Source organism: Xyrauchen texanus, chromosome 45, assembly GCF_025860055.1.
Source record: "Xyrauchen texanus isolate HMW12.3.18 chromosome 45, RBS_HiC_50CHRs, whole genome shotgun sequence".
Classification (NCBI taxonomy): domain Eukaryota; kingdom Metazoa; phylum Chordata; class Actinopteri; order Cypriniformes; family Catostomidae; genus Xyrauchen; species Xyrauchen texanus.
In genome coordinates, this window is record NC_068320.1 from 18,302,908 (window position 1) to 18,316,656 (window position 13,749).

The 13,749-nt window shown below is 36.0% G+C and overlaps 2 protein-coding genes across 2 annotated transcripts; one reads left to right on the forward strand and one right to left on the reverse strand.

Annotated features, from left to right (window-relative positions):
• Nucleotides 1-818: 818 nt before the first annotated feature.
• Nucleotides 819-10,384, forward strand: si:dkey-222f8.3 (Poly(U)-specific endoribonuclease-C-like). Its single transcript, XM_052118856.1, has 7 exons — nt 819-921; nt 4,512-4,611; nt 4,785-4,893; nt 5,109-5,230; nt 6,032-6,144; nt 6,658-6,811; nt 9,375-10,384. Exons 1-7 carry the CDS (start codon nt 911-913, stop codon nt 9,633-9,635), a joined length of 870 nt encoding a protein of 289 aa, XP_051974816.1. The 5' UTR covers nt 819-910; the 3' UTR covers nt 9,636-10,384.
• Nucleotides 10,385-10,793: 409 nt separating this feature from the next.
• On the reverse strand, nt 10,794-11,715 carry tnnt2c (troponin T2c, cardiac). The gene has a single exon (XM_052118745.1). It carries the CDS (start codon nt 11,713-11,715, stop codon nt 10,897-10,899), a length of 819 nt encoding a protein of 272 aa, XP_051974705.1. The 3' UTR covers nt 10,794-10,896.
• Between the last annotated feature and the right edge of the window lie 2,034 nt (nt 11,716-13,749).

Genomic DNA, 13,749 nt, shown 5'->3' on the forward strand with positions numbered 1-13,749 from the left:
GCTGGAAATTGCATTTTAGTTTAGCATAAAGCTGACAATTTACACAAGGTTTATTTCTATTTCTTCTGCTCCAAACTTACTTCAAACTTACTTCTCTGTCTGCTCGTATGAATGTAACACATCATAAGAAAGTGTTTCACCGCTGTTCAAATGCACTTTGGATCGCATCATTTATATGTATAAATGTTTTCCATCTGAAAGGACTAAATATTAAATGAAACAAATGACAATAAATGCAAAGTAATCTCTTCAGTAATCAAAATACTTTTTGAATGTAACTGTATTTTGATTACCAATGATTTAAATGGTTAATGTAGTGTACAAGTTAATTGTATTTTGTATTTTATATACGTAATCCTGTTACATTCCGTTACTCTCCAACCCTGTAAATCAAATATATTACCGGCAGCAGTCTGGCTGTCACATTAACACGTGTTTCATTCATTGATGATATTTCATACCAGTCGAAATTAAACAATAAATTCCACCTTACAACGATTGCAAATGACTTTTCTTTGGATAAATGTCCCAAATGTTTTTATTTATAAATACATTAGCTGTTATAATACTCTGACCATGCTTTAAAAATCACTCATAACAGAAAGAAGCAGTTGTTTAGTCAAATTAATTAAATAAATAACTGCGCTAAAATATATTTAACCACGTTACATATTTAAATTATTTCAAGTACGTTATGAGGCTCAGTGCAAGTAGTCCATTGGTCAGAATATATGCCCCGCCTTTTGTGGAAAATAACCAATCCGAGAAGCTTTACCGCTCTGCACGTTTATTGGTCTAATTCCTCTTTCAATCGCATACTTTGACACCCAGCGTAATAAACGCCTTGTGAATTCTGGAGTGACTGAACGTGTATATTTTTTAAATCGACAAAGTGAAATAACCAGCGGAAATGGCCAGAAGGTAAGAAACATAATGACAACAAGTGCATTCACTCATCACACTTAAGATGTGTTTCTATGCTGCAGATGTTTAATACTTTTTCTTTACGTTTTCTGCGGACTATAACTCATCTTTGTTATGGATTTTAAATAATAATGATTATTATTTTGTCTAGCTCAAAATGTAGAGTAAATTTGACTGTCTTTTTACCTTGAGCAAACGTATCAACAAGCGAAATTTATCTAATTTTAAATCATGACGTTAATTAACTGATAGGAGACAACAGCATGTAGTCAAAATGAAATAAATGTTGGATAAATCATATTTGTTACGCCACGTGTTGAGTTTGCAAGGGGTTTGTGGTGGTCTTTGTACACGGTAAAGTTGTTTTATACTGGATATTCGTTAGACCTTAGGGAGTGTCTATAAAGTGTGAAACTGACAAAGGCTGGTGAAAAACAGATTACTCTGTAGCTATAAAACATGTGTAGCTTTATCCAGATGTAACTTAATATAGTCAGACAAGTTATGTAAAAATATATGGTACAAAAACAAATATTTAAATATATTCTTTAGGATATGTAATGATGTAACTGAAATTGCATTTAACTTATAGCTAACAGAAATAGATGAATGTCAGACCTCCTATAGCACATGTATATACAACACCTTCCACCTTACATTACTTTTATTTTAAAATCTTAACTTTATAATTGTTTTATTATTTTAACTTTTTATTTTCAAATACAAAAACCTGTTTATGACCCGTTAACGTCACGCCACCTGTTATACATTTACAAACACCTATGCCATCTTACATGACTTGGATTTTTTTTGTATCTTTTTATGAATTTCTGACATTTTCAAATCTTCTGTAACAACTTGGTCATGTGTCCTAGTGATGTCACACCACCTGTAATGTATTCACACACATCTGTCACACATCTGAAAATTTCAAAAATAATAAAAAATACTCAAAATCGTATTTCCAAAATCCAAGTAATGTAAGATGTTAGTCAGGTGTTTGTGGGCGCATTGCAGGTGGTGTGACATCACTAGGTCACATGACCAGGAAGTTATATACAGTAGATTTCAAAAATTCATAAAAAAATACACACAATCATATTTTCAAATTTCAAGTCGTGTAAGATGTGTCAGATGTGTGAATATATTACAGGTGGTATGACATCATCAGGCCAAAGATCAAGAAGTTAAATGGATTTTGTGTTTTATAAATTCCCCAAAAAATACACAAAAAACATAATATTTATTTCCACAATCAAAGCTGTGTAAGATATGTAGCAGGTGTGTGTATAAATACATTGCAGGTGATGTGAGATCTTTAGGTAAAAAAGCCAGAAACTAGATTTATTTTATTAAAGCATTCAGTTTATTTTAAATAGTCATAACAGGGATATAAATCATAAGAAAATAAAACAAATATCAAAATGTAACTTAATTTGCTTTACCAAAATAAATATTACACATGTAAAAAAAAACTCCTTTTTAATGCAGTCATGGAATAATGTATCACTAAATGATATTTCCATTTTGCAATTGAGACACACCCTAACTTGGATTAGCCATTGTTGGGAGCATTGTTTTATGTTTTTCTCTTTTGATGCTTAAAACAATTGCATTTATCAATTAACATCATTATTACTTTTGTTATTATGATTTACAGTGTTATCTGAATGAGACACAGCATGAACCGTAACTATTTTGCAATGACATTCCAATGAATGTTAAAGGAAGGATCAAATATCTAACGAATATCCAATATAAAAACAACTTCTCCGCAGTTCTTTGTTTGAGGTTACGCCTCAACAACCTCTATTCAATATTTCCAGAACCGCTGCTGTTACACATGTGTCATAGCAGTGGGACTAAAAGATTAGTTGTGTTTGGACATGTACTGCAAAATGTAATTGATGTAGGTAGGTAGATAGAGATAGAAAGCTAGGAAAGGTGGGTTTAACAGTAGTTTCTGTATCTATTAGTATTTTGTTTGAAACCATGGTTACCATCATGGTAAAATTGTATGCTGTTGTTATGGATTAGTGCTGTCTATATCAATGAATTAATCACTTCTAATTAGGTTCGAAATTTGTGCGTGCACATGCGCTATATTATGAACATCACGAACAATAGGACATCAAAAGGGTGTGTGTGTGTAAAAAATTATGAACATTACCACGAGGAACAATAGGACATCAAAAGGGTGTCACCCAACTCTCCATTGGATACAAGGCAAATGAGCACAGCATTGTGTTGTGTGGCTTTGAGTATCTTATTTGGGATGCACCATTGTATAAACTAATACATTCTAACATGCAATAAAAACAGCATGTGCAACTTAGACTAGCTACATTCTAGACATTTAACTATTATTAGTAGTTTTTACAAAGCCATACTTTTTCAATTGTAGTCGAGCATAAGGGCTAATTAACTATCTCTAGAAAACAGATGTTCCCAAATTAGCCCTGCAATACACAACCAAATTAAAGACCAACAAATACAATCCAGCATATCATACAATATTCATGTCCGTATGAGACATAACCAATGCATATCCAACCTCCTGGCCTACAGATTAAATCTCATCTAGAAAACATAAAAGTTGATTTAAGCATACTGAATCATACTGGATTAAGCATACGCCTGCAGTATCCCACCCTGGATTAAAAAAAAAACCCTGAATTAATACCTTCAACAACTCCTGGAAATGAAAGAGATGTTTCCATCACACACCTTGATCACGGATCACACACACAGATCAATTCATATGTGATCAATCGCCAAAAAGAGGAATAAGGATCCCCAATCAGAGTAACATTTTTACAGCAGAAGCCAATGCTATTATTCTAGCACTAGATCACATTAAGACCTCACGACAGAGACTTTTCTTAATAACAGATTCAAAATCATGCCTTCAAGCTCTTACATCACAAAATGACCACCTGAAATTTAACCAAATTGTCTGCTCTGGAGGCACAGGATTTTAATATTTACTTTTGCTGGGTACCTGGCCATTGTGGAATCTGAGGAAATGAACAAGCAGACTCGGCTGCTAAAGAAGCACTTTCTAAATATCTCAAATGCGCCATACTTCCGTCAGATTTGAAACATACCATAATCTCTTACATGATCAACAAATGGCAAACTGAATGGGATCAGTGCATTACAAACAAATTGCATGAAGTCAACCCTGTAGTGGGCAAAAGACGCATCTTTAATGTAATCAGTAATCGCTGGTATCCGATTATTTACTCCTGTTACCAATTAGGACATTCCAGGCATATGTTCTTAATATCAGACGAAGATCCACCATTATGCACCGCATGCCAGAATCCACTATCCTTGAAACATATTTTATTGGATTGTTATGGATTTATTTGTTTTAGGAAATTATTTTACTCAAACACTTTTGAAGAGATTTTTTACGATGTCAACCCTGATTCAGTTTTAGAGTTCTTATCGAAATCAAATTTTGAAAACCTTATATAGGTTTTTTTTAAAAACACTCTACCTTTCAATATATTTTCACCATGAAAATACACTTGGAAGCTGGCATGGCATAAAATAACTAACTAACTGACTAACTATTGCAGTCGAGACATCAATAAGGAGCTCTCAGGTGTACTGAATGAGCTGTGGAGGTTAGATGTGAACCGCATGAAACCTGGAGTAGACTACAAAATCAACCTACAGGTATGGAGGTCAGATGAGGCGACACATTTCTGCATATATGATTTTTAATATATCTGCATAGAGTGGCCGTTTGCATGCACATACTTTTCCAGGACTGTTCGAGCTTTTTGTGCTAGTGTTGTTTTATATGGATTGAAGGGACCATTACTTATTGTGCATTTATTTTCATACAGGCTAAAGCTGGCGTTGTTGAGGGCAGGAATAAGGCCAGTGACTACGCTAGAGCTCCTCTCTTCTCTTACGTCAATGAAGACAAGCTCAAAAGCATTGATACTTATGCCCGTGAGAAGGCCATTGAGAAGGCCAAAGCATTTGCTTTTTTTTTTGCATGTTTCCTTTCATAAAGTATTACATAAAAGCACTCCTGTTACAATTTTACAACAATCTCTTTATATTCACAGATGGTTTTGGAATTAAAGTTTAGACATAGGAGATATTTTTAGACTTTTGTGTTTTTATTTTTGAGATTTGTTAATGTTTACGTGTGTTGTCCTCAGACTTCATAAATCTGCTGGACAATTATGAGATGGCTACAGGAGTGGCTGAGCAGGTGACAAAAGATGAAATTCAGGAGAACCGTCTTTTCCTGGATGCCATTATGAAGACTGAAGTCATGAAGGTACCTTATCAAATTACTCACTAGTCCTATTTTTGTCTTCTATTTTCTTTTCTTTTGTGTCAAGCCTGGCTTATAAATGTCATGTTTGGAAATGCTTAAATTCTGCAACTTTGGAATATTTCAAGCATGTTTAGTTAGTTGTCACTTTAAAAACTGAGAGAGGTCATTCCTGATCAGTGTTGGAGAGTAGCTGCAAATAGCAGCACTACTGAGTTTTCCAGCACTATTCTTCAAAATATCATTAATGAATATTTATTGTGCACTCTTTGTTTAGTTTTACTTTTGTTTTGTAGTTCATAACAGCTAGTGTGGTAATGCACTATTGATGTAGTGCACACTACCTTCTGTAATCATTTTGAAGTGTTCCTACCTACACTCACCAGTGTAGTTCTCTTGTAATCCCACATAATTTATGTACTCATTTTTTAGTGTGCACTACCTAGTGGACTAGATTTTTTTTTTTGTGTGTGCACTACCTAGTGGACTAGTTTTGTTAAAGATCTTTCTCAGAGATTCACAGTTATAATGTTACTTTTGGTTTATATAATTTCCAAGCATTAGCTGAATCAGAAATATTGCAATGCTATATTTCATTTTCCATTATTATTCAAGTGGTAATGTGAAACACTTCCTTAGCAGAGCGCAAATGGCAATAGTAAGACAAGAGTTGGCAGCTTGAATTGATGTGCAAAGTGTTGTAACTGCGGACATTATTGTGCATGCAAATACAGACATTATCCTATAACTGGAGAGAAATATTGCAGATTATCAGACATGTACTGACATGGTCTGTCTTTTCAGTGTGCACACAAGTATTTAGTACGCAAAGGTCAGGCCCAGTCGGACCCAGCTCAGTTTAAGAGCCAGCTCTATGACATCTGGTTCAAACTCTATCACAGAGCCAGAAGTGGAGGGTAAGTTATGAAGCTCTGTTGAACATATTTGCATATTGAAGAGCAGGGGTGACCAACCCTTTGTCTGGAGAGCTACCTTCCTGCAGAGTTTAGCTCCAACTCATCTGCCTGTCATTTTCAAGTAATCCTAAAGACCTTGATAAGCTGGTTCAGGTGTTTGATCGAAACTCTGCAGGAAGGTAGCTCTCCAGGAGCAGGGTTGGTCACCCCTGTTGAAGAGTATCTTAATTACATTCTTGGTGGTTTCTAGTACTGAAGACTTTGGAAGTCATGCCTAAAAAAGATACATACCTAGCAATATGTAATGGTGTAAATGTGTAACATTATTCATGATACCCATTAGTGTGATTTACATTTTCCATAGGGCCACTAGAGGGTACTCAGTTGATTTGAAAGGGTTTTCTATCTTATAAACTAGGAGTGTAATGTATGTTAAAAACATTTAATAGCGCGGTATCTATAGATACATAAAGGTTTATATTTGTCTGCCGGTCTCTTCTCTCATCTCTGCAGTGAAGATTCCTGTGGATTTGAGCATGTGTTTGTTGGTGAAACCAAGCGTAGTACAGAGATCATGGGTCTCCATAACTGGGTCCAGTTTTACAAACAGGAGAAAAACAAACACGTGGACTACAAAGGATACAATGCCAGAGATAATAAAGATACGGTACAGGAATGAAAATTATTTCATCCACAGATTTTGTTAACAGATTTATTGTGTCAAAAATAACCAGTTTCTATGAGCACTTAAAGCTCACTTTGGAATACTTCTTTTTAATGGGTCAATTGTGGCATTCTGCGGTCAAGTATTTTTGTATGATGACTGATTATCTGTATAACTGATCGCTGTCCGAGGCAACATTGTTTCTTGCATAGCTTTGCTAGTTTCGTGTCTTGAATCACTCCTTGTCTTGTAACTCAAAGTAACATTTCTTGTGCTTGTATTTACTTACTTGGTAAGTAGCCATAATAATAAGTAGGTTTATTAATTAAAGAAGCTCCTTAAGGGTGATGCAAGACACCTACATTTTGTGTTGGGGTTCTTTCAGGGTTTGTTTTGCATTAATGACCAGCAAACTAATTTATCCAAATATGAACTCTCAACTTTGCATTTCCAAGTTTACAATTTTTGTAATAATCTACGCACAGTGGCAAGAAAAATTATGTGAACCCTTTGGAATTAGCTGTTTTTTTACATTAATTGTTCAAAATGTGACCTTCATCAAAGTCACAAGTATCGACAAACACAATGTGATTAAGCTAGCAACACGCAAACAATTATAATCTTTCACATCTTTATTGAACACATCCCATTAAACATTCACAGTGCTGTGGAAAATGTTAATCCTTGGATTTAATAACTGGTTGATTCCTCCTTTGGCAGCAATAACCTTGTGGCAGGGCGGAGGGCGTGGCTGGGTTGTGATCCTTCACACCCAGTCCCGTATTAGGCTAATTAAGCCTCTGAGGGATAAAGGTCGACTGCAGAGGATTGTGTGGGAGAGAGAGACTGTTTACGGACATGTCCGTTGTGTGTGTGTGTTTATGTTGTCTTTTGTTTATCATTAAACCATTATTTATATCATCAAGCCGGTTCTCGCCTCCTTTCCATTGATCACTTTAAACTGTTCCCGAAACCCGGGACCGGGTGTGTAGGATCACGACCCGGCCCCGCCCTCCGCCCTGCCACATACCTCAACCAAGCATTACCGGTAGCTGTGGATTAGACCTGCACAACATTCAGAAGAACTTCCTTATGGAACTGCTTCAGCTCAGTCACGTTCTTAAGATGTCTAGTGTGAGCGGCTCTCTTGAGGTCGGTCATTCCACAGCATCTCTATTGGGTTAAGGACTGGGCTTTGACTGGGCCACTCCAAAAGTTGGATTTTCTTTTTTTGAATCCATTCTGTAGTGGATTTACTTCAATGTTTAGGGTCATTTTCCTGCTGCATCACCCAGTTTCTACTGAGCTTCAGCTGCTGCACAGCCACCCTGACATTATCCTGTAGGATATCTTGATTATCTTAGGAATTCATTTTTCGATGATGTCAAGCGGTCCAGGCCCCAATGTAGCAAAGCAGCCCCAAATCATGATGCTCCCTCCATCTTACTTCACCATTGGGATAACGTTTTCATGATGGTATGTGGTGCTCATTTTACACCATACGTAGTGCTGTGTTTTCTTCCCAAACAATTAAAACTTAGTTTCATCAGTCCACAAAAAAAAAAAAATATGACGCTGTGCCTGTTTAATGTTTTCTGTATAGTAGACTCATGAACGGCGATTTTAGCCAGTTCTAATGATTCCTTCCGAGTCTTTAGTTGTCATCTAGGTTTCTTTTTTACCTCACTGAGCATTCTGCGGTGTGCCCTTTGAGTCATCTTGGCTGGATGACCACTTCTAGGGAGAGTAGCCACAGTACTAAATTGTCTGTGGACAGATGAATACCTAAGCTCTTTGAGATAACTTTTGTAAGCCTTTCTAGCTTTATCCAAAGCAACAATTCTTGATCGTAGGTCTTCTGAGATCTTATTTTTGCGAGGCATGGTCAATGTGACCAGATGCTTCTTGTTAATATCAAACTCGCACCTCCAATTAGCTTTTGGTGATGTCATTAGCCTAGGGGTTCACACAGTTTTCCAACCTACACTGTGATTGTTTGAATGATGTATTCAATATGTACAAGAACAAATGAAGCCTTTAGAAGCCTTTATTTTGTCACACATTATACATTTTACATATACTATGCATCCGGAAAGTATTCACAGTGCTTAAATTTTTCCACATTTTGTTACGTTTCAGCCTTATTCCTAAATTTAATACATTTGCAAAGATTTCATACAAACTTCTTTCACGTTGTCATTACGGGGTATTGTTTGTAGAATTGAGGAAAATAATGAATTTAATTCATTTTGGAATAAGGCTGTAACATAACAAAATGTGTGCTACGAATACTTTCCGGATGCACTGTATACGGTTAAATTCTTTTTTTTCGATTATAACAATAATTTGTGTGTTATTAGTTAAAACTGATTGTATTTGTTCATTATTGTAACTTAGATGATCAGAACATAAATGCAGGTAATTCCAAAGGGTTCACATACATTTTCTTTCCACATTAAGTATGTACAATACATAATCAGATATTTTAAATGTCAATAAGTTATAGGATTGGATTATTTTCTAAAATAGCATCTCACAACTTTGTCATTGTGGTTAAATCTCACAGCCAGATGAGGATGATCACTTGTTAAACCTGCAGTTCAGCAGTGATGGCCTGGTGAAGCCAGTGGGCAGCTGTTTCATTGGTGTCAGTCCAGAGTTTGAGATGGCCATCTTTACTATCGTCTTCTTTATGTCTGACAAGTGCATGACAACTGCTAAGGTGAAGGTGGACGAGTACCTGGTAGAGATTGTGGTGTGCAGAATTGGGTGCTCCATTGGAACATCATACCCCAAATTGATCTGCAACAATGACCGGGACCATTAGATCACAGAGCAAGGTCACATCTTATTGTTTTGGGAAAAATGGGCTAAGTTTGACCACCACTATTGCTGACAGTTGCTTATGAGGTTAAAAATCCTTACAATTACGTAAACCCTTGAAATTGTAGTTTAAAAATGTATTTTAGTTTAATTGTGTGTGTTTTAAAATTTGTCATATCACAAATTATTTATTTCAAAGTTGGATTTTGGTTTTTAATCTAGTCTATACCCCTATTCAAATTTTACATGGTTAGACATATGCAAATAATTTTTTTTTAAAGTTGGCATCTCCGTTTGCACTCAGGCCCAGTTGGGTAAGCATATTTTTTTTTTTTTTGGTTTATAAACTGCTCATAAATGGTAGAAAATGTATAAGGTTAAAACTAATTTCAAATAATATAAACATTGATTTTAACTAGTAATAATATATATAATGTGTATGTATGTTCATGTACTCTATTCTAATACTGCAGTTAAATGTGTAGTTCATAAACAAAATCACTCTTCTGCTTATTTCTTCAGCCTTATAGACTTATAGAAGACAATGTCATGGCATCTAAGTTACACTTCTGTTACTTATGATTGGGTTTCTCTTTTATAAAAGATAATTTAGCATTTGTATAATGAAAACATCATAGTTAGAACATTTACAGTATATACTGTACCAAAAAAGCCTTACTGGGGTAATACATGTGTTTTTTAATTGTGGCAAATTCATATGTGCCTTAAGTTTGTTTCAATAAAAACACGTATAATGTCTTCATGCATTTGTTTATTAATATGTTGAATTCCAGAACATAATGCAAATGCTAAAATAGTTTTCTTATTATTTCTACCAGAACATGTATCAATTGTAAATTATCAAAAGATAATTTTTCCTTAATTACATTTAATTTAATATTGTATAACTTATATTTAATGTCATTGGAGATATTTGTAGTACATATGGTGAAAGAACAAGAGTCCCAAATGTTTTAATCATATATTCAAATATAACCAAAACATGTTATTGCAGTGTTACTGAATGATGTGAAGTCTAAGAAGTAGAAGTTCATATCATCAGAAAATCAAGTCAAGTGGAAACAAATCAAAGCATTAACAATAAAACTCATTGCACACATACAGCACTAAGTGAATATACAGAGTGTATTGTTGATAAAGATATTTGTAAACAAAAGAAATACAATATCCTAGACATTTCACAGAGAGACTTGAAATTGTGACTCCAATAAACTTTTTTTCTGTGTTGTTTTAATCCAAGAAAATTACTTCCAGGATTTCCTGGAGGTCTTGGTTGTCTTGGCTCCTCTTTGATGGTCACTAACACGGTTACGCAGGACATTGATGTCATACTTCTGCATCTTTAGCTTTTCTGCCAGGTCAAACTTCTCTGCGTGAAGTTGACTGAGCCACTTCCACAGATCGAGGGCTTTTTCTCCTAGCTTCTCCTGGTTGAGATGGTCAATGTTGAGGGGCTTCCGACGCTCCAGAAGAGCCTTGGTCTTTTTCTCGCGTTCCGTCATCTTCTTGCCTTTCTTCTGATCCACCTTCTGCAAGTACCCACCATAGCCCTTGTTAGAGAGGACCTTCTTCTTCTTGGCATCCTCTTCAGCCCGCAGTTTGGCTGCCTCATCCTCGCGTCGTGCCCTCTCCTCAGCCAGGTATGCCAGCTTCTCTCGCTCTCGCTCGACTCTGCTGCGTTGCTGCTCGGCACGATCGGCCCGTCGCCGTTCAATGCGGTTCTTCAAAGCTACAAGATCCTCCTCCTCCTTCTGCCTATTGTTGAAGTGCAGCTCAATGAGACTCTGCAGTTCATTGAAGTCCTTCTCCAAACGCTTACGGTGGAGATCATCAAAGTCCAACTTCTCTCCATCAGGCAGCTTTGGTGCTGAAATGTTGGGAAGAAACGTCTTAGGCTTGGGCTTGGTTTCCTCCTCTGCTTCCTGCTCATCTTCCTCTTCTTTATTGTTTTCTTGCATATTGCCTTCCTGCTCATCCTCCTCAGCTGCTGCTTCTTCCTCGGCCTCTTCTTCTTTGTTCACCTCCTCCTCATACTCCTCCAAAATCTCCTCTGTGTCACACATGGTGCTGCTTCTGAGTTTTTTTTGGAAAGAGGGGGTCACTGAGGAACAATTTCACTTTATACCTAGCTGACTGTGCAGCTGGTGGTAAGGACAAGAGACTAAAGTGCATTAGCTGTTCTCCATGGAAACTTCATGGCTTTATAGGGTGTGCCTTGCCCATGTGACCCATGCTAAATGAGACTGCCTTTAGGCTCTTGGGTAAGCTTTTTGGACAGATGCATGAGTGATCTATTTTTTTCCTTGCAGGGCCTTGTCTTGTCCTACCAGTAGCCCTACCCAGACCCTGACCTTTAACCTCTAACTCACCCACCCTAAAGCCTTTGTGGTGTGTAGTAGAGTGCCTATTTCAGACTCAAAACAGATGGACATGCACACGTGTTCATGTGCTATGGATCCTGTTTAACATCATGTTTTATTAGATTAACAATGCACTACTATTTAGGCAATGATCTAATTGTTTGGCTTCAGTAGTTACATTTTGCATAGAAATATATAATTATAATTATATATGCACATAAATATCGTAATTCTTAAAATGTTTACAAAAAGAGCAATAATATCTCTCATTCATTCCATATCTGCTTGAAACCCATTAAGATAACATCCTTTATTACCCCACCCTTGAGACAATGCGAATGTGATCTGATAATGGTAGACAGAGAGATAACAGACAAAGGCAGACAAGTGTTCGGGGGGCATCCGTACAAAAGCTATTTCTGTACCAAGAATGATCTTTAACATTTCAGCTGACTCCACAGTTGGAATTCTATAAAATCACCACCAGTCCTTTGGGAAAAGTGATACAGAGTCCTGCTGGTTTGATCTGATGTTTAATGTGTAGATCTGGGAACAGGTATTTAAAGGAATATTCCTGGTTCGATACAAGTTAAGCTAAATTGACAGCATTTGTGGCATAATGTTCATTACCATAAAATAATTTGGACTCGTCCCTCCTTTTTTAAAATCGTTTTAGGGTTTGTTGACATTACGTCACCATGGCAATGAAGTTGTAAAATTTGCTATAAATTTACACAGAAAAGGTTAGTTAGCAATTTTATGAGAGTAAAATCATGTTAAAACCTATATTGTTTACGTCTTGTGGCTATACATTTAAAACAGTGAGTATTTTACCATTTACGAATTGGCCCCATTCACTTCCATTGTAAGTGCCTCACTGGAACACAGGTTTTTGCCTTTTTTTAAGAAAAGGAGGGACAAGTCAATATAAGTGTTTATGGTAATCAATATCATGACACAAATGCTGTCGATTGAGTTTAAGTTGCATTGAACCCGGAATATTCCTTTAAATAATCTTTGAACATGAGCAAATAGGTTTGTGCAACAAATTAGGAATTAATGAACCATTCTTTAAGAAAAAGTTATAATAAATAATATTAAATAATACTGAGTGATAATAAATTTTCCTTTTGGAACTACTACAATCTCATCTGATACATACAAACCAACATCATTTGGCTACAAAGTTTAATTTTTGCTTTGAGACCATGAAAGCACATCACTTTAAAAGCAGATATTTTGTGATTGTCCTAAGCAGCCGTTTATAATGGGCTCTTGAAAGAGTACATCTCAATTATGTAAAGTTAAATAAAGATTGAGCTCTTGGACCTCCTTGTATCGTACAGGAATTTATGGTACACACCTGGTCTAATTCTCTTCACACCACCAGGCGATTTGTATCTTATTTGAGATACACTCTCTTACATGAACATCAATTCATGTAAGAGAGTGATAAAAATACTATATAGCCTACATCCTTTTGTCTTCCATAAATAAGTGCCTCTTTTATCATATACATAATCTGCACCACTTTAGAGTCCTTTTCTAATTAACAAACCGAAGGATAACAATAACAGAAGGACAGTGAAGGACAATAACTATGCATAATTGTCTTAGGAAAATTAAAAGTATTTGTTTTATTTTAGGTGGCCTTTGTGGCCCACTGTAGCCTTGGAAAGAGACTCTGGACAAATTCCAAATGGCATTTTTGTGTACTTGAAAGGCACTGCAGGAAGG

Bases quoted from the DNA above. Each gene is read 5' to 3' on its own strand.
- si:dkey-222f8.3 (XM_052118856.1), top strand. The intron at 5,231-6,031 runs GTACCTTATCAA...CTGTCTTTTCAG, and splicing joins TGAAGACTGAAGTCATGAAG to TGTGCACACAAGTATTTAGT. The intron at 6,145-6,657 runs GTAAGTTATGAA...TCATCTCTGCAG, and splicing joins CACAGAGCCAGAAGTGGAGG to TGAAGATTCCTGTGGATTTG.
- tnnt2c (XM_052118745.1), bottom strand. From the start codon at position 11,715: ATGTGTGACACAGAGGAGATTTTGGAGGAGTATGAGGAGGAGGTGAAC.